The sequence below is a fragment of the Phodopus roborovskii genome, unplaced genomic scaffold (assembly GCF_943737965.1).
Source record: "Phodopus roborovskii unplaced genomic scaffold, PHOROB, whole genome shotgun sequence".
Taxonomy (NCBI): Eukaryota; Metazoa; Chordata; class Mammalia; order Rodentia; family Cricetidae; genus Phodopus; species Phodopus roborovskii.
In genome coordinates, this window is record NW_026126541.1 from 14161214 (window position 1) to 14186084 (window position 24871).

The 24871-nt window shown below is 40.2% G+C and overlaps 1 protein-coding gene across 1 annotated transcript in view; it reads right to left on the reverse strand.

Annotated features, from left to right (window-relative positions):
• The window catches only part of Gbf1 (golgi brefeldin A resistant guanine nucleotide exchange factor 1), a 122230-nt gene that overhangs the window by 81259 nt on the left and 16100 nt on the right, over positions 1-24871 (reverse strand). The window contains exon 3 of the mRNA XM_051199999.1: positions 24443-24509. Within this exon, the coding sequence (XP_051055956.1) occupies positions 24443-24509 (67 nt within the window). The remainder of the gene's footprint in view (positions 1-24442; positions 24510-24871) is intronic.

A 24871-nucleotide genomic window follows, 5' to 3' on the forward strand; every position in this document is an offset into this window, starting at 1 on the left:
GCAGGCACTTTTCCCTTAGCCCACTATCAGCTCTCTGTGAGTCAAAGAGAGTAGCATTCTCTCCAAAAGTTCTAATGCCTTGTCTTCACAGCCAACCAGTAAATAACTGGGAGAAGACAATAAAAGTGACCTAATTACTATTTCAAAGCACTAAATGAGACCTTAAGGTATTTATAGGTCTGTTGTCAACCTTGTCCTCATCTACCCTCCTTACACCTTGGATTGCCTATTCTCCACACTCACTGCTCCCGTAAACACCCTGAGCAAAAAAACACTCATCCAGAACCTGTCATTTCTTTTTTCTGCTTTCCTTCTTTCTTTCTTTTCCTTTTTCTTTTCTTTTCTTTCTTTTTTTTTTTTTTTTTTTTTTTTTTTTTTTTTTTGTTTTGTTGTTGTTTTGTTTGTTTGGGGGTTTTTTGTTGTTTTTTTGTTTTTGTTTTGTTTTGTTTTGTTTTGTTTTTTGTTTTTGTTTTTTTTCGAGACAAGGTTTCTCTGTATTGCTTTGGAGCCTGTCCTGGAACTCGCTCTGTAGACCAGGCTGACCATGAATTCACAGAGATCCACCTGCCTCTGCCTCCTGAGTGCTGGGATTAAAGGCGTGCACACCAACGCCCAGCCAGGACCTGTCATTTCTGTACTTCAATAAAGTAGGTGACATATGAGCACCTCCCTGTGAGAAACAACACCCCCACAGCAGGCTGAGAGCAAAGATCAACTAAAAAAGTCCCTGGGTTCAATTCCCGACAGAACACACCCTCTAGAACAGAAATAGTCAAAAATGATTTTTAAAAAGACATGCAGCATTCAGGACTTCTAATTACTCTGTGTTAGAGGCCAGCCTGGGCAATACAGCAAGATCCAGTCTCAAGAAGAAGAAAAGAGAAGGCTGAGGAGGAGGAAGAAGAGAAAAAGAAAAAGACGACTTTAATCTTTATTATGGAGCTCCTTGATAATATCCAAAAAAAGAATTCACGTTGGGCTGGGCACACACCTCAATTGGCAGTGCTTGCCAAGCCCGCACACACCCCTGGGCATAATACTCAGCCCGCCAAGCCCGCACACACCCCTGGGCATAATACTCGGCCCAGCATAGACAAGACACCTGTAATCTCATCACTTTGGAGATCGAGGAAGGGGGATGTCTTTTATTTGTTTGTTTGTTTGTTGGATACATTAGGTTTAAAGCAGGCCTGGTTATAACAACACCCTCCTCCTCCATTTTTTTACTATGGGGCTGGGGAGATAGCTCAGTGGGGAAACTGCCTGCTGAGCAAGCATGAGGACCTGAGCCAAGTGAGGGTATGTGCGCACCTGTAACCCCAGAACTATCAGGGTGGAGACAAGAAGACTGCAGCGCTTGCTAGCTGCCACCTAGCACTGTCTTCAATTAGAAACCTTACTTAACGTGGAAAATGACCAAGCAGGACACTCAATATTCTCTTCTGGGACCTATATGTGCATAGGTGCTCACATCCACACATACAAGTGGATCTATATTACACACATATACATATACAAACACACACACAGGCACACACACACACACACACACACACACACACACACACACGAATTACAGCAATTAAGGAGATGGTGAGCTTGGAAACAAACCCTCCAGTTCAGTTCTGCCTTCAAATGGCTGTCTCCCTGGTTTGTATCTCGAAAGAACCAACTTACTACCTAAGCAGCCCCCAAATTCTTGACTCCTAGAACTTTTTGAAATATTAAAAAAAAAAAAAAAAAAAAAAACAAAGCTGCCATATTCTTGGGTAATTGCTACACAATAATAGACAGCAGAATATCAAACTAAACAAGTTTGAGAGAAAACTGTATTGTATGGTAATATGAATATTTGATGAACTATTAAATACAGAAGAATCATCTGGGCTGATGAGATGCATTGGCACGGAAGTGCTTGCCTCCAATCCTGATGGCCTGAGTTCAATTCTTGAGACCCAAATAGTGGAAAGAGAGAGCAGTATCCCACAAGTCATCCTTTGACTGCCAAATATCATATATGCACAAGCACATGTCCGTGAACACACACACACACAAATATAATAAGAAAGAAACATCTTCAAACTAAAAATGGGCAATGCCTAAGGTATCACTAAAAGTTAAGTAAGGATAAAGAAACAGTTTCATTGGAAGGAATTATCTATCTTTTTTCAACACTAATCTAAGCACTGGCATAGTCAAAGAGACTCCATGAGAAAAGCTCAAAATGATATCCTCTTGCTAATTACATTACCTATCTTCTAGTTCTACAGACATGGAGTTAATTAAAGATAGGTTTCAAATACAAGGAAGCCACAGTGAGAGGACTTTCTCTTATCAGATCAGTTATGGGGTAGAGTTGAGGCAGCAAATTTATCCCCAGAGACACAGGCCTGACACTAAGTTGAGATTCACAAGATTTTCCCTGAATTTTCCTTACCTCTAAATGCTGGATAACTGATGTTCACTGAATTCTGATATTTGTATGAATAAAAATGAAGGGATTTAGCAAATCTTGTTCCTGCACACAGTTGTCAAAAAAAATCTGACCTTTAGAACAGGAAAAGGAGGGGGATTTACAGATTTAAAGAAGAGGCAGTAGCTGTCTGCTGTGTAACAAACCTTTGAAAAATTATGAAGCAGTGAAAATCCCCTACAGGTCCCAACAAAATGTGTTCAATTTGCATTCCAGCAAAGCTTCCCATACATACCACTTGGCTCCTGTGTATACTTCCAGGCAAATAAAGCCCAAGGAATAATCCCACTGGGACCCAAGTCTGATCTCTGATATATTACAGCTACGTAGCTCCAGACCTAGCTCCACAAACTGCCTTTTTGGTTCCAAATAACTAAATCAAACTCATCCTGATAAGCTTTGAAAACAGGGAATGTGAGGAGTGGTTTAATGAATGTTACAACTCAACCTATTACAGACCACAGTACCTTACAGAAAGGGGGGTGGTGGTTCTTATGCTTTCCACATCCCCAAATCTCCCAAGACCAAATCCAGACATACCTGTCATTCACCTCACCTGACTTACTCAAAGCCTGACTTTGATCAAATGGTTAGGATGCATACGTAACCCAACAGCAGTATGCACGGATGGGTAGAGGGATATTACAGTGACTCTATCTGCTCTCTTTGAAAGTGGTTCAAATTTACTGAACAACAAAAAAGCAACCAATAGTAGCATTAAATACTGAAATACATTCTGATTTACAGTATTATAAGGAACTACATAGAAAACATTTAAGTGCTTAAAAAAAACCAATCTTTCTAAAGGTTAGAAAAATCTATCAATCAACAAGTAAATTGGGGGGAAAAAACACTGCTAAAAAAAAAAAAAAAAAAAAAAAAAAGGAAAAACATATTTGTAGAGAAAAGCAAGGAACCAACAGTTCCAGTGTGCCCTCTCTCCTTTCTTCCTTCCTTTTTCCCTCTTCTCTTTCTCTCTTTTTGGAGACAAAGTCTCACTATGTAGCCCTGGCTAGCCTAGAACTTACTCTGTAAATCAGGCTGGCCTTGAACAGCATGCAGCACCATATCTAGCTGTACTGGCTGGAGTTTTAGTATCAATAGTACTGGAGGGCTGAGGATATGAGCTAGTAGTAGATTGGTAAGAATGTATTAACTACATGTGTTAGGTCCTGGGTTTGACCCCTGACAACACACACACACCCCAAATACTAGTAACAACTGTCGGGAAAAAAAGTTAACTCCCCCTTTAGGTTACTCTAGGGCCAAGACTGTAATTCAGTGGTAGAATACTTGCCTAGCATGTGCAAGATGCTGAGTTTGACCCCTGTCATTACTGCCAATGAGAGAAAGAGATTGATCTTATAAGCAGGCAGATGAAGTGACAATCTATAAGCAAACTGAGACTGTTGTATGGCAAAATAAACCAGAGATCACATCCCATCCCAAGACACAAACTATAAAATAAACCAGAGATCACATCCCATCCCAAGACACAAACTATAAAATAAACCAGAGATCACATCCCATCCCAAGACACAAACTATGACTGACACTTTTTTTTTGGACACAGGGTCTGGCTATTTAGCTCTGACTGTCCTGGAACTCTTGCTGAAGACCAGGCTGGCCTTGAACTCAGAGATCCACCTGCTTCTGCCTCCCAAGTGCTGGGGTCAAAAGTGTGTGCCATCAGCCCAGCAACTTTTGTCTTTTGCAAGTCAGATTTCAACCCTGTCTGACTGTTGGGTAGAGGCTGTGATCACTGTATTTGCTGCAAGCTGTTGTTGTTTTTTAAGTGCTAGAGAGTGAACCCAGGGCCTCCAACATAATCAGCTTCATCGTCTGAGCACACCTTAACCCCAAAAAACTCATTCATAATTCTTAAGCACAAAAACTAAAACCATATAACACTGGCCCCAAAGAGCAGCACAGTTATTTCAGGAAAGATGTAGGAGAACCAGAGCTGGAGAGAGCTTTATTACCAAAGCCCCATTCATTCTCAAAAGCTTTAGAAGTTATAATAATAATAATGTCTTTTAAAACAGGGCTGGGGACTTTACTCAGGGGTGGAGAGTACTTGTCTATCGTGCTTAAAGAAAATAAGTATTGGTGAGAATGTAGAGCCACTGAACCCTTCTGCACTTATGAGAATGTAAATCAATGGCTCTAAAGTCAAGGAAAACAATTTGGCTGTTCCTCACAAAATTAAACATAGAAATGCCATATGACCCAGCAATTCCATTCCTAAGTATACACCCAAAGAATTGAAAAACAGGTACTGAAACACATGTACACTCGTGTTCTTGGCAGCACTATTCATATGAATAAAAAAAAAAAATAATGATCACATCCTTAACCTTTCTGGTTTCTGAGGGGCTTTTAATGTGGTGGTTGGTTGCTTGGTTGGTTGGTTAGGTTTTTTTGAGATAGAATTTCTCTGTGTAGCCCTGACTGTCCTGGAACTCATGTTGTAGACCAGACTGGCCTCGAACTCACAGAGATCCACATGCCTCTGCCTCCCAAGTGTTGGGATTAAGGTGTGTGCCACCACCACCCAGCTAGATCCTGAGTTTTAACTGTAAAAAGGAAATATTTTAAAAGGCACAGTATATTTTGTGGATATCATGATATCCAAATGCAAAGAGAAATACTGTTATAGCCATGAAGAGTCTAAGGAGAGATGACAACTCAATACATTGTACTCTAGGTAGGATTCTGGAAGAGAATAAGGCTCTTAGAATAAGGCCAATGGAATGTGAATAATGAATGGATTTGAATTACTGTAATGAAGTATTACATTAATGTAAGATATATAGTAGAAACTAGGTATGAAGCATATGAGACCGTTTTTGCTATAATTTTATTTATTTTGTGTTTAAGACTGTTTGCCTACACGTATGTCTGTACACCATGCACTTGTGTATTATCCACAGAGGGTACTGGATCCCCTGAAACTGGAGTTAACAGATGACTGTGAGTGCTATATGGGTATAGAGAATTGAACCTAAGTCTTCTGGGAGAACAACAGCAAGTGCTCTTAACTGCTGAGCCGTCCATCTAGCCACTCTGGAAACTCCTTTACAACATTTCTACAAATCTAAATCTATTCTGAAATAAGTCTACCTAAAAGAATTTTGGTTTTTGGTTTTTTGTTTTTGATTCAAGGCTGGCCTTGATCTTGCTATTATAGTATATAATATATGTATTATAATATATGTTATTATATCATATACATAATATACATAAGATATATGTATATATATATGTATATATAATAGATGACTTTGAAGTCCTCACCCTCCTACCTTTATCTCCCAAGTGTTAGGTTATAGGGTGTGCCACTGCTAATAGTTTTTCAGTGTACCCAGAGTTCATGCACACTAGGCAAGCATTCTGCCATGGAATTTTTAAATGCAAGATTGATTTGCGATTCATAAAATCCTATTCAATTGTAAAATATACCCTTAGTTTTATGCAGAGTGTTAGGTAGGCAGCCATCTTAGGTCAGATAACAAAGAGCTTGAAGAGTTAACTTCTGTGGTAGAGCCCAGCTCCCAGAGACATCCCAGCTGTTTCCTGCCAGCTGGTGCTTCATGTCTGACTCTCAAGAGAGATGATTTTCTTTGTATGATTAGTTTTGCCTCTTAACCTGTCTGATTACTTTTTAAAAGAGACCTTAAGTAGGTAGGGGATTTAAGACAGTAAAATAAATAAATAAATAAATAAAATTTAATCATGGGTATAGCTATTTATTAGGTCTATTTCCTAACTTGTTGAAATAGATCTGATTTTTTACACCCAACTTCAAATGTAGGAAGAGACCGACAACCAGAGATAGAACTTAGCAAGTGTACCCAACCCCTGCCAACTCCTCTTCTGTCCTCAGGGGGAAAGACGAAGAAAGCAAAAGTCCCTGAAGTCCAGGAAATTGTTTCTCAGAGGAAAGACAACACTTCCTTTCCCAGAACAATCCATCTCCCACACTGACATCCTGCTCCTGCTATATTTACCCAGCCCAAATCTGCCCATGATAGACTTCCAGCTGCGCTCCTGCACATGGGCCTGTCACTCAGCTGGGGCTCTCAAAGGGAATCTGTCCAGAGGGCAGAGCCTAGAAATCACTACACACTAATCCATGCTTCCTCTATCGCTAGCCTTCAGAGTAAAGTGAGACAAAAGACGGACAGTATTACTCCCTGTTTATTTTGGAGTGACTGGGGAGACAAGAGGAACTTCATTTTATATAGTTGCTAATTCTGACTGCTCTCATAGTAGATAGTGAGGGAGCATGAACAATGAAAAGACCGAAAAGGGAAGTTAAAAATAACTTTGTTGATGCTAGCCAACCAAGACACATCACTTAATATTTTCTTCCACCTTAACCCACTAGGGTTAGTCTGTCAAGTCACCTTATTTATTATTGGGGGGGACGACGCTTCCATTCTGAGTAGACAGACCCAATGAATACAGCATGGGAGTGTTTCATTCACCCCACTTGACTCTATAACGCACTCACCGAAAGGGGAAAGCCCAAACGAGACTGTTTCCCAAGCTCTTTTGCCTCTTTCTATCTGTTCTTCCTCGCCATCTGCCCTTCTAGCTACGTATCTTTCCTTAGTTACCCCTCTTTGGTTTTAAATGGACAATTTAACAAAACATGGCCAACACTTGATAAGCTTATAAAAGTAATGGTCATACTTGTAACCTATTTTTGATAGCAAAAATGTCACAAGCAATACTCTCTCTCTCTCTCTCTCTCTCTCTCTCTCTCTCTCTCTCTCTCTCTCTCACAGGCACAGGTCAGTATATTAATGAGATACTTAAAAGCAATATATGAAAGTAAAGGGAAAACGTAGGCAAACAGGAAGGAAAGGCGACAGAAGAATAGGAAATGATTTTCTAATCTTTCTTAAAAATTTCTCTTCACATTCAAGGGATATGGTACTTCCAACCCTTACAGTGAATTTGAGGCTAGTCTGTACTATATAAGAACCTACTCCCTGCCCCCCCCCAAGAAGAAAAGACTACTTAAAATTCACTCTGTAAACGGCTTATTAGTTCCAAGTAGCGTAGTATCTATATAATAAATAATCCAAGTAACAATCAAGTGATTAAAACTAGTATCACTTATAAATGGTAACTATGAGAATGACAATCTAAAGGGGTCACTGCATTAGCAGTGACAGGTAGATTCATGCCATATATTCATAACCTGAATCTAATTATGAGGAAACATTAAAAGGTGAGAAATAGCAAAAGGAGAGAAGTGAGAGGAACAAATAGAATGCATGGATAACAGCTGTATGAGCCTCATCATTATAATTATAAGAAGCATCAATGTCATTGCTAGGCGTTGTGGCACACAGCTTTAATCCCAAGTGTGGCACACTTGGGAAGCAGAGGAAGGAGGATCTCTATGAATTTGAAGCCAGCCTGCCCACTGTTTAAGGTGAAAACCTGTAGGCAGGTGGTCCTGGATGGTATAAGAAATATCCTGGCTTCTGTTTCAGGTCCTACCTTCAGGTTCCTTCTTTAAGTTTCTGCCCTGACTTCCCTCAGTGACAGCTGCAAGATGAAATAAACCCTTTTCTTCTCCAGTTGCTTTTAGTCACAGTATTTTATCATAGTGATAGAAAAGTAAAATACATAAACTGGTATCAGGAGTGGGGTATTGCTATGATAGAACTGAGCATGTTGTTTTGGGGGTAATTATGGAGGAGTTTAGAACTTGGGGATAGAAAAGCCACTGAGTGTCCAGAATTTAATGAGATGTTAGGAAAAATAAGGTACAGAGATGGCCAATACAAGCCCAGTCTCCAGACTTTAGAGACTGCAGACAATGGAGGCCTGCCTCACTTGAGAAATTTCAATGGAAAGTTTGAGAGACTTTAAGAATCCATTTGGGAAATTGATATTTTTAATTAAGAATCTGCTGTGGGCTGGACGTTGGTGGTGCACACCTTTAGTCCCAGTACTTAGGAGGCAGAAGCAGGCAGATCTCTGTAAGTTTGAGACCAGCCTGGTCTATAAGAGCTAGTTCCAGGACAGCCTCCAAAGCCACAGAAACCCTGTCTCAAAAAAAGAGAGAGAGAGAGAGAGAGAGAGAGAGAGAGAAAGAAAAGGAAAGAAAAGGAAGAAAGAATCAAAGAATCTGCTCAGTTTATCTGGGCTGTGACTAACAAGAGACCGCACAGAACAACTAGAGTGAAATCTTTGCTTTGCTGGGACAACTTATAATGGTCATCTGGGGCTGAAGAACCAGCTATGGTTAAGAAGGGAACAGCATATTTTTGGAGCAAAATCTTTGGGAAATGTTTCCTCAGGGTCAGTGTACAGAAGGTGTATTCCAGAGGGGACCACACTGTACCTCATGCTGGCAGCTGAACTTGTAAGATGTAAGAGTTTCCCAGGTAGTACTGGTTTTGAAGGCACGAAAGTATGAATCATGAAGGGTGGGTAAGAGTTGGCACTGTGAATGCGAAGGCTCAGTTAAAGCAGAAGCCCCAGGTATGAAGTGGTCATGGAGAGAAGATCAGGCTTGGCACCATCTGGCAGGGTCCAAGTCCCTGTAGAGAGCCCAGAAACAGCTTTTGGAGAAGAAATGGCATAGTTGCAGCAGAGATGAGACATGTGGAGATGCCAGTACCATGGAATGAACACTCTGGACAGCAGCAACTATGGAGTAGAGTCATCCTGAGCCGTGCAGACAAGCTGCATATGCTGTGGCAGGCAGAGCCAGGGAAGTAGAATTCCCAAGGCTCTGTGGAGCCCAAAGGCCTTGAGTGAGTCCCAGACATCAAGCACTGAATTCTTCACACTGCCAAATATGGGATTTTGCTTTGATTTGAATATAATTGTGCCCTGGTTCTTAATCCTTGAAGGAAGAAAGTATGTACCTTATTTCTGATTTTACAGGAGCCCACTTTTGAGAGACTTTGAACTTTTAGAGAAACTCTGGATATTATAGTTTTTATTCATTATTTATTTATTTATTTATTTATTTATTTATTTATTTATTTTGAGGCAGGAACTCACTCTGTAGACTAGGCTGGCCTCAAATTCAGAGATCTGCCTGTCTCTGTCTCTTGAGTGCTGAGATTAAAGGTGTATGCCACCACTGCCTGGAAACTTTTGATATTTTAAAGAGACTGATAAAGTGAATTTTTAAAGACTATGGGACTTTTAAGAGTTGAAATGCTTTATACTGTGATATTAATAAAAACAAGACATCTTAGGGACAGATGAGAAAGGAAAAGTTATAGTTAATAGTGGTATGTTTGTGGGTCAAGTTGATAAGTGGTCAGTTGTCCTGGTTGGTTTCTGTCAACTTGACTCAAACCTAGCCATATCTGGGAAGAGAAAATCTTAACTGAGAAAATGTCTCCATAAGACTTCCCAGAGGTAGCCCGGTGGTGGTGACCATGGTGTACACCTTTATCCCCAGCACTAAAGAGGCAGAGGCAGGCAGATCTCTCTGAGTTTGAGGCCAGCCTGGTCTACAGAGTGAGTTCCAGGACAGCCAAGGCTATACAGAGAAACCCTGACTTGAGGGGAAAAAAAAAAAAAAAAAGATTTCTTAGAGACAAATCGGTAAGGCCTTTTCCTTACCATTGTGGTCCTGAACAGGCTACCAGGAGCCTAGTCTATAGAGTGAGTTTCAGGACAACCAGGGCTACACAGAGAAACCCTGTCTTGAAAAACAATGTATTTATCTATAATGAGTATTAACAATGAACCATGGATGTAGCCTCACATCAGAGACAGAAAGGGGAGAAAGAACTACCATTTAAATTCAGAATACAATAAACTACCAAGCAAACGTCAGGTTATTACCAAAGTTTTTAGAGTAAAATCGTGGGCTGGGCTCTGGTAGCTCCAACAAGCTACCCTAATACACCACCTAAATAAACAAGTCAAAATGAAGAAAAAAAAGACTTATCCAAAATGGCCACATTGGGGAAAGGAACAAATAAAATGAACCAGTGACTCCTAAGTCAGTGGGGCACAGACAGGAGGTTTAGGTTTAAATGGAGGGTGTGGAGGGTTAAATGAGGAGTGTCCCCATAGGATCCGACACCTGAATCTGGTCCCCATTCTGTGGTGCTGCCTGGGGATGCTTAGGAGCTGCACCCATGCTGGAGGAAGTAAAGAACTGGAAGCAGTTCTGAGAGTTCAAGGCCCCATTCTAATACTAGTTCACTCTCCGCTTCCGCTGGTGATGTGACCTTTAGCTTCCTGCCCCTGCTGTCATGCCTGCTACTTGCTACTCTACCTTTGGAGCCATAAACAAAAATAAATCATCCTATAAGCTGCTTTGGTCATGGTATCTTATCACACAAAAGGAAAGTAACTAACACAGAGGGTAAGGGTTATGCATAATTTAGCAGTCCTGGTCATGGAATGATCCCGCCCAACAATGGCCCTTCATTGTCTTAGCTCTGATCTGTTCTACAAGGTAGCTGTCTGATAAACTCTCAGAATTATGTGCAATTTCTTCCTGGGAAGCAAGTTCCTCCTCTGGCTGGCATTATGACTTCAGCCTTACTTTCCCCTAGCATGGAACTCTTGGGAAATTTTAATTCTGAGTCCATTGTTTAATTTGAATCATTTGGGTCCATTTTAGCAGTCTTAAGGAAGGGACATAGTCAAACTGCCCCCCCCCATTCCTCTCTGCTTTCCTCCCTCTCCTCATCCCTTATCCTCTACCAGAAACCCCCATGTTAGGGATTGAACCCAGGACATCACATGTTAGAACATTCTACAACTAAGCTATAACCCAGCCCACAATACCTCCTCCCTCATACAGGGACCTTTTGGGAAAAGAGTAGTCACAGTTCAACTGCTTTGCTACTTCACTATATCTTGGAGCCCTTGAAAGTTCAAGAAATGTTTTTCCTAAGGAAGGCAGCATTCTCCCTGAGCTCTCAAGGTTCCCAAAGGCTAGTTCTAGGTGTTTTTTCTCTGGAATGCAAAACAAAAAAATGTATGATGAGATGAATTATTGATTATGGTAATCTGTAACCCACCCAACATGACAAGGATTTTGGTGCTTCTAGTCTCACATGAGATCCATGGCTAACAAAATACTAAAATACCACATGGCAGTTACATTTTATTGGTTTTCCAAGACAGGGTTTCTCTGTATAGCCCTGGAACCACATGTTAAGTTTTTAGCCTGAACTGGACAAAAGGCCATTCCCATTCTTTTAGCTCTTAAATAGCTCTTAAAATCTTTGCTTCATGCCCTAAATTTGAAACTTCAGAAGCCCAAGACATCGATGACTAAAATGCAAAGCTAAGTTGCATTGGGAAAGCTATCTGCTATAAATCTTAGCCTCTAATGCAGTGAGAGCCAGCTTAGCCTGACCAATCAAAGGCCAATATAAATGGATTAATCAGACCTAAAATAGCCACTGTCCCAAAGCAGCTAACAGAGCTTCCATACAGCCATTCATCTTGTGGTCACTGAGCAGTGAGGGCTGAGAAGGGAGGGAGGCTGGGATGGAATGGCACCATGGCATCCCACGACCACTGCTGTTCAGAAAACACCACTTTTCTCCTCACCATCCAAGCACTTTGTTCTGCAAATCAGAGTTTACAATTTCCTGAGGTCCCATGTGGAAGTTGTCCACAGACCCAGAGCTTCTCAAGTCACCAGCTCACCAGACCATTAGCTTTATGAGAACAGAAACTTTGCCAGTCCCCTTGAAAAGTAGGCCTCTACTAGCCTGTTCAGTTTCTGACACATAGAAGTTCAAGAAATATTTATTGACCAGACAGACAGACACACAAACACAAACTTTTGCTGAGAGTTCCTGGAGATGGCATTCTGTAGTTTGTAATGCAAATAGTGATTCTTTCCTTGACCCACTGAAAGACTAAAAAAGATGGCACGTCAAATACAGTATGCTTAACTTCCAGTTTACCATATAAAAAAAAGAGTAAAGTGCAAAGTAGCAAGTGACTCATCAATCATAATTATACCAACAACCCTTATTTCTCAAAAACTGCAATGATTTAAATGGGCTCAAATTAATCCCTGCCTGGCAAAAACCAGTAATCCAGAAACTACCATCTAAATAGAACTATTTTACTGAAAGTAAACTGATAGAGCAGAGGTTCAGACGTAATATTCTCCGGGTTTCCAAACTACAAGGGGCTCTGGCACCGCCCAGAAATAGGAAGTCTGGGAGAGCAGTTCAATGGTAAGCATTTGTCTAGCATGTCCAAGGCTTTGGGTTTTATCCCCAGCAAGAAGAAAAGAAACAAACAGTGGGAGGAGCATCCTGACAACACTGTCTTGGATTCCTTGCTGAAGAAATAACACTGCAAATCTAAAACAGCTCTGGAACAGGGTGAATCTAATCAAACCCTCTCTACCAGGCTTCCAAACTTCTTAGATTTGTATCAACAGAAACACAGCTTATACTATAACCCATCTTTCTTTTTGGTGCACGTTTGTGTGTGTGTGTGTGTGTTTATGTACGTGTGTGTGTACATGTGAGAGGGTGCACATGTACTGGGTATCTTCCTGGACCTCTAAAACACTACACCAGAAGCCCACCAACTGGCCAAACTGTCTGGCCATCACATCCCAAAAATCTTGTTTCCACCTCCCCAGAGCTGGGGTGACAGAGCTATGCTACTCTGCCTAGTTTCTTTACCTGGCTCAGACCCTCAGACTTGCACAGCAAGCACTTCATCAAATGAGTATCTCCTTAGCCCCATAACAAATGCTCTCAATGAAACAAAGTAATACTTGCCCTTTTAAAATACACCAATAGGTTCTACTTCATCTCCCCATCAATATTACTGGCTTATCAGAAAGCAAGAAGTGCTCAAAAGAGTCATGTCAAAAGAAAAAGGAACCATTTGAAGATAGTTTTATTGATCAAATAATTTAAACCCTAGTAATGGCTGATTAATTGTAAACTTTGACTAATTAAATAATTATACATCAAATAGGAGAAAACCAAATTTGATATCAATAAGTGCAGGCCATTATTAATATGCACTTCCTGATCTGAATATTTGTAAAGGCAAAGAATTAAATGTTTACCATTGTTTTCTAGGGGAAATTGGCTTATTCTCCAGTAAAGAGGAGGGCAGTTGTTCATAGAGAATGTCAACTAGTAAATGTGCTAAGGTAAGAGTGATGGAATTAGAAACTCATAATTCCCTATGGCAGTGAGATGAATGATGCAGAGAAAGACTTCAGTGATGACCATTAGATAAGAGAATGTTAGAGAAATGGATGTTTATATCATCACTTCGTGGGTTACTAACTGCAAAGAGAAATAATAGCATATCTTATGATGAAGAGATATAGCAGAAGCACCAGAAGCAAACAAAGAAACTTACCAGTAACAGCAGAACAAGCCCACACACTGGTGCATGCCTTTAGCCCAGCATTTAGGAGGAAGGCAGGATTAAGAATTCAAGGTCATTCTCAGTTACAGGGCAAGGTGGAAGCGAGCCTGAGCTACACAAATCCCTGTTTCAAACCAACAGAAACAGCAGCAAAACACACAACCTTACACAATGTGTCTCTTGTGGTGACACGATATGAAGTATATGAGTAAACTATGAAAATGCTTTTGCCAGTCAGATAATCTAGCACTCAAGGGGCTGAAGCCGGAGGATTTCAGTAGATTCCAACCTGCCTAAGCTACAGTGAGGCCCTGATTCAAAGATTCAAAAGAAATTTCTTGCCAAAAATGTTTAGCCTAAATTAAGCCGTTAGTCCTAATTTCTAGTATATAGAAAATACATGGGATAAGGGAACAAGCTAAACAACACACATAAACCTAGAATGTAGGATATTGTACAGACAAATGACTTGCTCTCTACAAAAAGTCAACGTCAGGTACTGGAGAGATGGCCCGGTAGTTAAAAGCATCTGCTGCTCTCACAGATGACCTGGGTTCAGGTCCAAGAACTCACGGCAGTTCACAACCATCTGTAACTTCAAATTCTGGGAAGGTCCAATGGCCTCATCTGGCCTCTGTGGGTATCACACACATTGATATACAGATATCTGAAGGTGGGTTTAAATGAGTCCATTAGACCCAAGATAAGTGATAAAAAGGTATTTATTAGGGAAGCACTTACACAGTTAATAGTAAATAACCACCACAGTCTTCGATACTCTCACCACAAGCCAAGAGCATGAGCCAGCCTCCCCTGCCCATCTGAAGCCACACCCATAAGGTGTGACCACACTACAAGTTCACTGGCAAAGCAAGGTGCCACTACATTTCCCCTCTTTGTCTAAATAAAAGGGTTTTAAGCCTGATACAAAAACTATATATATACAATGATAACAAATATCAAGTATAGTCCAGGAGAAGGAAATGTAAAAACAAACACAAATTTAGTCCTACAACCAGCAAGAGAAACATTAAGCAAGAAACATATACTAAATGTCCAGTCCCAAGGTAGTGTCACCATTCACTTAAATCCTTTTTTTAATTTTGAAAAAAATAGAGAGAGAACATACACACAGACACACACACACCATAACACCTACACCTATACAAATACATGCAATCACACTAAGTGAAAGTAATTTTTTTAATTTAATAAAATAAAAAATAATAATTAGAAGGTGAGCTGGCGAGATGAATCCGTATGTACAGAGTGCTTGCTGAGAGTCAGGTCCATGGAACCCAGTCACACAAAATAATAATAAAAAAATAATCAATTAATTACAATTGGGGAAGAGGGATGGAGAGATGGCTCAGAGGTTAAGAGCACTAGCTGCTTTTCCAGAGGTCCTGAGTTCAATTCCCAGCAACCATATGGTGGCTCACAACCATCTCTACTTCTGAGATTTCTAATAAAACTTTAAAAAAAAAAAAAAAACATTGGGGAAGAGATAAGATGCCACACACCCCACTAATACAACATCATAATTCACTAATGAGAAGCAATTTGAAGATATCACTCTAGCTCTCAGAAAAACCCATAATGACACCATCTCAGTCCCTGTTTTGTTAAGTCAATTTGGTGCCAATTTTCTTTCCTTCTTTTTTTCTTCCTTTTTAAGATTTATTTTATTTTATTTTATTTTTTTTTTTTTTTTTGGCCAGGTATGGTGGCATAAGCCTTTAATCCCAGCACTTGGGAGGCAGAAGCAGGTGGATCTCTGTGAGTCCCTGGCCAGTCTGATCTACAAAGCTAGTTCCGGGTCAACCTCGTCTTGAAGAAGAAAAAAAAAAGGGATTTATTTTTATTTTTCATGTATATGTATATTTTGTCTGCATGCATATATGAGCACCAACTGCATGCCTAGTGTCATGGATTCCCTGGAACTGGAGTTACAGACAATTATGAATTGCCATGTGGGTGCTGGGAATTAAATTCTAGAGAAGCAGCCAGTACTCGTAACCCCTGAGCCACCTCTCCAGTCCCCGGTGCCTGTTGTGTGATATTTGTATACTGTGTGAATACACATTGTTGTGATTGGTTTAATAAAGAGCTGAAGGGCCAATAACTAGGCAGGAGGTATAGCCTGGATTTCCTGAGAGACAAAGGAAGAGGAGGAGGAATTGAGGGCAGGAGAAGCCAGGAAACAGAGAGGAAACAGGAGATACAAGATAGAAGAAAAATAACACATGATAGAACATAGATTAATATAAATGAGTTAATTTATTTTAGTTATAATTTAGCTACAAATATTTCATTTATTTAAGTTATAAGAGCTAATTAGGAACAAGCCTAAACTACAGGCTGAACTTTCATAACTAATAAGAAGTCTCCCTGTCTTTATTTAGAGGCTGGCTGGCAGGACAGAGAAAGACTCATTACAGGTGGCAGTTTTCTTAAATCTATTATTTACACAAAGAAAACAAACCTTCACATGGAATGAGTGTTTTTTCCAGGTTTTTTTTTTTCTGCCAATCAATTGCTTTACTTTAACAAAAATAACTAATAGGAAAATCCTTAACAGTATCAGGGAAATCTTGTTTGTTCCTATCTTTAAGGACTTTTCCCAATCCAAAGCCAATCCTAGACAACACTGAAGTCCTTTTGATCCTTTACCTCTCTAATCAATGTCTCCATCCACCCTTACCCTCCAATTCTTAAGCTGCTTTCTGAAATAGGGGATATGAGGAAGCAGCTGCATGGATGACTAGAGAAGGCTCCTCCTACACTACATCTGGCCCTGCCTTTCCACCAAATCCAATGCCGATTTATTGCCTTGTGATGTACAGTCTATCAGGCTACTTCCAAAATACCCACAGTGCACACAAGGCCAGAAACTTGAGGCAATAATGTGAATTCCACAAACTGACGAGTAATTGCTCAATAAGCGTGGAACAAGGAACTGTATTCTGTGCACATGTGGCAGCCCTTCATAACTTGGCCTACAATGGTAGCAGTGTTAACAGTGTTCCAGAAGTGATGTGCAGTAAGGGGCCAGCCAGCAGCCATCCAGGAGTCCTTGTCCATCTAAGTCCAAAAGGTTTTTCAACAAACTAAAGTGGGTAATAGCTGTCTGCTGACTTCCTGAGGCAAAACTGAGGACATAAATTAGTCAGAGCCCCTCACCTACCACAAGCTTCCACAGTGATCTGAGCTGAAGGGCTCTAATTTGTATTTTGCTATACATCTAACTCTTCTAATGGCTATCAGGAGAAGAAAAAAGTATTTTTTTCCATAAACATACCCTACCCTATTTCAGAAACTAGGGTGGTCAATTAAGGACCTATAAACATGCAGCAGGTGGGGGAAGTAGTAAAACAAACTCTTCACTACCTTTCCTCCTTAAAACTACATGTTGATAGGACTTCACATTTGGTTTTCTCGGAAATCCTTCTGGCATTTGCCCTGAGTTTCAGTGGGTGTGGAAGAGAGGGAATCTGCCTGCCTCCTTGTTAAAAACAAAAGAACAGCTGGCTTTCTCTCTCTCTCTCTCTCTCTCTCTCTCTCTCTCTCTCTCTCTCTCTTCTTTTATTTTCTTTTTAACTCAACTGATTGCTGACACAGTGAGTTGGGCATATACCCAGGGAGATGTATCAGACCTCAAGAGATCGATGTGCTAAAGAGGACAATGGCAATGAAAGCAACCCCCATGACTGTGACACCTAACATAGACCATTCTGCTACAATGTTTACAAACTATGCTACAAAGTACTTAGGTACCTTTGCCTCTGTTTTTGATATTAACAGTGAGTTACTACTACTACTACTACTACTACTACTACTACTATTACTACTACTACTACGATGACGACTACTACTACTATTTACAAACCTCTGTATGGTTGAGGAAAACATGAATTCCTACCAGCCAGACTTGATCCTGCTATGTATATACAGGTGTTATGGAAAGTAAGGGCAGAGCTGTACCCACAAGAAGCAAGAGTATACAGAGCTCTCTTCTCTCCCCTACCCTCCTCCCTCTGAGACAGGGTCTCACTATGAATCCATCCTTTCCTGGAACTCACTGTATGAACCAGGCTGGCCTTCAAATGTATGATCCACCTGCTTCAGCCTCCCTTATAATAACAGGCATGCACCACCATACCCAGCTAACTATTCTCAAGGGTCTTTACTCATTCACTTCTACTCCCCTCCTATGTGTGTCCATGTTCATGTGTATAAGAGTTTCCGGTGTGGTACACAGGCACCTAGAGGCCAAAAGTCACTATCAGGTGTCATCTACTGTGCTCCACCTTATTTTTTTCTCCTGAGACAGGGTTTCACTGTGTTCTGTAGTCCTGGCTGTCTTGGGTCTCATTCTGTAGACCAGGCTGGCCTCAAACTCACAGAGATCTGCCTGCCTCTGCCTCCCAAGTGCTGGGGTTAAAGGTGTGTGCCACTACTACCAGGCTTTCTCCACCTTATTTTTGAGGCAGGGTCTCGTATCCTTTTTTTTTTTTTTTTTAAACAAAGTCTCATTTTGTTATCCAGTCATGCTTTGAACCGCCTCTACCTCCCAAACAGCTGGAACTATAGGCATTCTGCCCAGCTATCAAGCTATCAAGCCATATTCTAAAATGTTCATCAATCTTATGGTGTGTGTGTGTGTGTGTGTGTGTACATAAAATGGTCTTAAGTTCCATTACAAATGGTCTTATGTTCTATTATAAACCAAGAAAGTAAAAAAGGGGTATAGTAAGTACATATATTTGCACAACTTTGACCCTTCCAATATTCAGCCTTTTATATAAATTTATTTGCCAAACATGGTTCTTTAATTTCTTGTAAAGAAAACAAAGTAGCTTTCTGTTATACCTTAGATGATTCAAAAGTTCAATTCTAGCCAGGCATAGTGGTACATGCCTTTAATCTCAGAACTCAGAAGACATCTATTGAGTGCCAAGCTAGCCTGGTCTATACAGTGAATCCCATCAACCAGGGCTACATATCAAGATCCTACATCAAACCTAAAAGAAAGCAAAAAGTTCAGTTCCAAGTGAAACACAGTCATCAACTCATTTATCACTCGTCATATGCTGGCTAATGATATATCACTTATTCTGCTATTCCCCAAACAATTAAACCCCTATAGAAAAAATGAGTATATACATTCAATCAATACAGAAAATATATCTAGTAATTTTCATATAATGTATACTCCTATTATTATACTCCATATTACTCCTAAAACATCTTTTCCCTGTACTTCTCTCCTCTTCCAAATGAAGCCTGAGGTATGAGCATTCTTGAACGGGTTTTTTTTTTTTTCCCCAACTAGGCAGCTATGTCTAAGACGCCTGCCTAGGCCAGACAGGTGTTAAGTCATAGTTCCTCCCTGGTTGGCTTCCAGACTCTGTTTAAATGTTCTCTGAAACCTCTGGAGGGTAGATGTACTCAAACCTCCTAGCTCAGATTCTGAATTCAAAAAGCTTGAGACAGACTGTACCCTACAGGTGTGTTTGTCCAAGATAAACTATATTTAAATAAACGCCAACACATCCACTTTCTCCAGGCACCTGCTTTTCCCCCCTTAAATTCAAGTATGTTAGTTCCTGGTATCCCAGTTAGCTCAGTAAAGAAATATCCCATCCCTAAGAAGTATTCTGTGCAATCCACTGATGCCTTTGGAAACATCTAAGTTTTGGTCATAACAGCTTTACATGAAAAGCTAAATTGAAAAACACAATTTTTGTTCATTCTCCTTGGCTTGTTTGTTACTCAAAGAAACAAGAAAAGACAGCAGCAAGCTGAGCATGGCAACACAATCCTGTAATCTCAGCACTGGGAAGAGCACCCTGTGACAAACAGCAATTGCAAAAGAGAGGGAGAGGAAGACAGAACGGTCACAGCAAACTGCTCTCACTCCCTGTCATCTTCTCCATAGCTAGTGAGGGTCACATGGAATAGAACAACGATCACAAGTAGCTTCACAACGGTCAGAGCCATTGGTCTTGTAACACGTTTGATTCTACACACACACACACACACACACACACACACGTTGGTTCTCACTCTACTGTCTACACACACACATTGGTTCTCACTCTATTGTTCTCTCTCGCTCTCTTTCTCTCTCTCTCTCTCTCTCTCTTTCTCTCTATCTCTATATCTATCTCTCAGTTATTATAGACTCAATACCTAAGAGCCTAAGGAAAACACCAGGCTCATAGCAGATATTCAGGAAATACTGGCAAGAAGCAACCCTGTAACTCAGGAAAAGAATCCAAATCTCAGAGAATGAAAAAGAAGAGGTTCAGAAAACAAGAATAATTCCATTGTGTTTATACTGGACTCCCTAGTATGATAATCTGATAATCAAAGCAGCACGTAAATCTAAAAAGGCCCGGAAGTAACTCCAAAAACACTCATACTCACACTCAAAAATATTCTTCTCTCTCTCTCTCTCTCTCTCTCTCTCTCTCTCTCTCTCTCTCTCACACACACACACACACACACACACACACACACACACATATGTTGTGGGGGGGTGTCTTCCTCAAGCCTAGCCCTGAAGGCTTTAATGCCATTAAGAGATGGCCCCAGATGGACATGGTAGCAAACACCTATAATCCCATCTCTTGGGAGGTGGAGGTAAGAGAATTCTGATTTTGAAGCCACTCTGAGCTATAAAGTAAGACTTTGTCTAAATTAATAAATAAAAACAAAGCTGGGATGCAGCTAAGTGGTAAGAGTACTTGTCTAACATGTACAAGGGCATGGGTACATCCACAGTGGGGGGGAACCCTATAAGAAATTTTTGTTGTGGAATTTTTAGAATACTTCTTTCTGCTGTAAATCTATGATTTTTCTAGCAAAGAATCCCTTTTTACAAATATGTGCACACACATAAACACATATACATATATGGGAGATGTGCTTGAAGACCAAGGAAAAGGACAGCCTAAATCTGGATAAAAATAAGCACAACCAAACACTATAATCACAACTGAATAAAGCTCATTCCATAAAACTATAGTAGATAAGGGCACTAAGACTTGCAAAGACTTATCTAGTCTGGCAAGAAATTAACTAAAGATCACAGACCATGTGAGTCAGACTCATTCTTCTCCACTGTCATCTCTTTTTAAACCTTCCTTTTTATGCCCCCATTCCATGCCACTCAGGTTACCACAGGGTCTAGCCATGAGGCTAAATTAACTCTAGTATTTTGCCAGAGCCCCATAAGATTACTAGAAGGGTAAAAGGAAGTGTGTCATTGGAATCTAAAGCTACAGCCGGGTTTGGGCAGACACAAAGGCCACTTAGGGACAAAAGGGCCTCTACCTACTCCCACAGTGGCCCTTTTGGCCCTAAGCCCAGGATACCCCCAGCCCTGCAGGCAGCACAGAGTTAACTACCCACCCGTTCTGAGAAGCACAAAGGTACATCACTGCAACATGTCTAACATTTACATTGCCTCTCTCTGCTCATTAAACAGGTTTTGGTTAAATAATGAACAAACTGTATTACAGACTCCGATGAGAATTCCAAAATTATAAATCAACTGGGAAAGCCCAAAGGAACAGACAGACAGGGAGGGGGGAGAAGGATAATATTGACTAATATAAAGGGCGCAGCTTGACAGTGGATATTCCTGCCACACCTGATCAAACACACTCTGTGGGGGAGGGGGAAGAGAGCGAGAGAGGAGAGATGGGACAAGACAGCCTGAAATTTGCATCCGGAAAAGATTAAAAGGGATTCTTTGGGGATAGAGAAAATACATAATATATATTACTATAAATGCAAAACTGTACTAAAAGCTAACTCAAATGTCAAAGATTACAGCTTGAATAAATTTAAATATAAAAGCCATGTGCTTCCCTGAGTTAATGAGAGAGACATAGGACAAAGTGGCCAAGAGGATGAACAGAGTCTTACGCTGCCTTTGCTGGGCAATGGGTTCAAAGCTCGGCCATGACTTCACCCAAAGTCTTCCTTCCAGAGCTCTGAGCCCTAAGAAATGTGAATGCACTAATTTTGTAGATTACATTTGATTTTTTAAATGGACTATAAAGCTAGATGCAGTGGTGTACACCCATAGTCCCAGCTACTTGGGAAGCTAATAAACACATCCTTGAGTCCAGAAATTCAAGGCAAGCCTGGGCAGCACAACAAAACTCTGATTACGTTAAAGAAAAACACATTCTAAGCTACAACTCACGTACCATAAAATGTATCCTTGTGAAGTATATGTCTCAGTGGTTTCTAATATACTTTCAAAGTTGTACAACCATAAAACATTTTCTTCACTCCAAAGAAACTCCTCACAGAAACCACACATCTGCCTCAACTCCAGAAGAACCCCCTGAAATGATCTAACAGCCTTTAATGACTGAGAGGAACAATCAAGTCCCCTTCACTGATACTTTTCTCATCAAAGTAACAATATACAAATTCTGTACTCCTGATTGTAGGGAATGAAGATATCACAGTTTGTGTAAATACTGACTACAAATACTTTCAAAGACATATATATCTGTGAGAATAACTGGTATGGACTTAGCCATCTTTACTGGAGACAAGGTTCTTAATTCCTTGTACAGGAAATATATGCATGCACTTATGTCTGTAAAAGTTCCTCTATTACAAAAAAGGGGGGGGGATGCTAGGATGATTGGTAGCAGATGTCTCTAATGTCAGCACTCAAGGAGTTACATGTGATCTTGAGCCAATGTGAGTACTAGAACTCATTTTAACCACTGAGCCATTGCCTATATTGATTTCCCTAACTAGTTCTTTTTTATTTGTTTCTTTGTCTACCACTAGGAATAGAACCTAAGTATACTACCATTAAGCTGTATCTCCACTCAATTTGTACTTTTTTTGTTTTGAGACGGACTCACTAAGTTGCCCAGGCTAGCCTTGAACTCATTCTATAGCCTAGACAAGTCTTAAACTTTCAATCTTCCTGCCTCAGGCTCCTCTATGAAGATTACAAGTCTGTACCACTCTATTTGCTTGCTTGTTTAAGACCTCATTGTATAGCCCAGACTCCTGGAAGTCAGTGTACACAAAAGTACCTTGTACGGTGAGGTGAATGTGAGGACAATAAAGGAAGAAAGTCTCAATACGTATGTAGTGGTGTTACTTACTATGTGGCCAGCGTTTGCATCAAATTCATAGCACTCCTTCAGTCTCATCCTGAGGGCTTAGATTACAGGAGCAAGCCAACACGCTTATACACTAAAATTTTAAAAACTTTTTAATTAAGTGAAATTTGTTCCTTTATAGATAACTTCAGTCCATGGTTGGGAAATTAAGAAATGTTCTCCAAACTTTCTCATGTATTTCTCATAAAATAAGGAACTTTTTTCATATATTGTTTATTTAATTTGTTGAAGTCTAAATACTGTTCGATTATGGTCCCACTACCAAACAGCATTCCAAGGTTACACTCCAAGAGCCCTTTAGAATCAACATAGGAACACAGTTCTGAGGCATTCCCTTTTAGTCTATCTATACTGCCTTAAAAAAAAAAAAAAAAAAAAAAAAAACCACACACACACACACAAGGGTAAAATTAAAAAAATAATAATTATTATTAACAACAACAAAAACCACACAGGTATTGACTTTTTTTCTTCCATCATCCTCTTTTCCCACACATACAATAAAAGGCACTTTGAATATATAGTCCCCTCTAATTAAATGTGCCAGAGTAAGGTACAGCATGGGAAACGAACACTAAAGCAGGTATCAGAAGTCTAAAATTTACTCCATTCCACTTCTAAGAATTAGATAAATCACCTTTGGTGTACTGTTTGTTTTTTGTTTTTTGTTTTTTTTAAATTTGAGATAGAATTTCATGTACCTCAGGCTGGCCTAAAACTGGTATATAGCAAAGGATGATATTGAATTTCTGAAGCTCTTGGCTGCTCCCCCCCGAGACCTGAGATTGCAGACAAGGTACATGCCACCACAGCCAGTTTTAGAGGGTGTTAGGGACTGAATCTAGGGCTTATTCATGGGAGATGACCTCTCTGCAAACAGACCTACATCAGCAGCCTTCAGGAATATCACTCTAACCCTCTCTTTCAGAGACAGGGACATGAGGCATGCTTCTTTCAAACATTTCTGTAAAAGTTAACAAGGAAAATAAATATGGGAGTGTCTTTGAAAATTCTAAATGTGAATATTGCATAAAGTTAATCTGATTAGGAAAATAAAAGGACAAAGAAGACTGAAATATAACAAAAACTGAAAGCAGCGAAATAGAGAATGGCAAGCTTTATCCATGAGCCAAATCTAACCTGTGTACTTCTTTAAAAAAATACATACACCTCATGTACATCTTACCTGTGACTAGTGAGCGAGTGCACAGGGGAGCAGACAGCCACAGAGCTGCACACGGCCTACAAAGGTGGAAGTGTTTACTATATGGTCTCTTATTTTCAGTTATTTGCCTCATATGATACTTTATATGAAAATTTTGTCTAGCCCTGCAGTAAATCAAATACATGTATTTCTTACGAGGCCAGGTAAGTCTGTACATGTGGACCTTACCTGTTACTCTGTTTCCTACGTGTGGCACCTCCTTACCTGTTACGCTGTTTAAGACTTCCTTTAGATGACTGAAACTGTGCAGCAGAGGATCCCGTTCTTCATCCTAGAGATTCACAGGTCAAGAAAAAAATGACTAGTCCAAAATAGGTCAGAGAAAATGAAAGATCACAACTTTTTCTCGGAATCCAACCAGAAAAGTCAGTATGCTTTCCTTCTGAGGAAAAGAAACTAAGCTATGGATCCTCTCTCTCCTATGCAGAGACACTGGGAGCTTGCCTGAAATAAGCTCTTCCCTGCTGATCTATAACCCAGTTCCTTTTATTCCTTTTAACATTTTTTACTACATTTTATTTATTTTGTATGCATGTGCATGCCACAGTCCACACGTGATGGTATGGTGAGCAGACAACCTGTGGGCGTGGTTCTCTCCTTTCCTTCCACCACGAGATCCTGGGGATCACACTC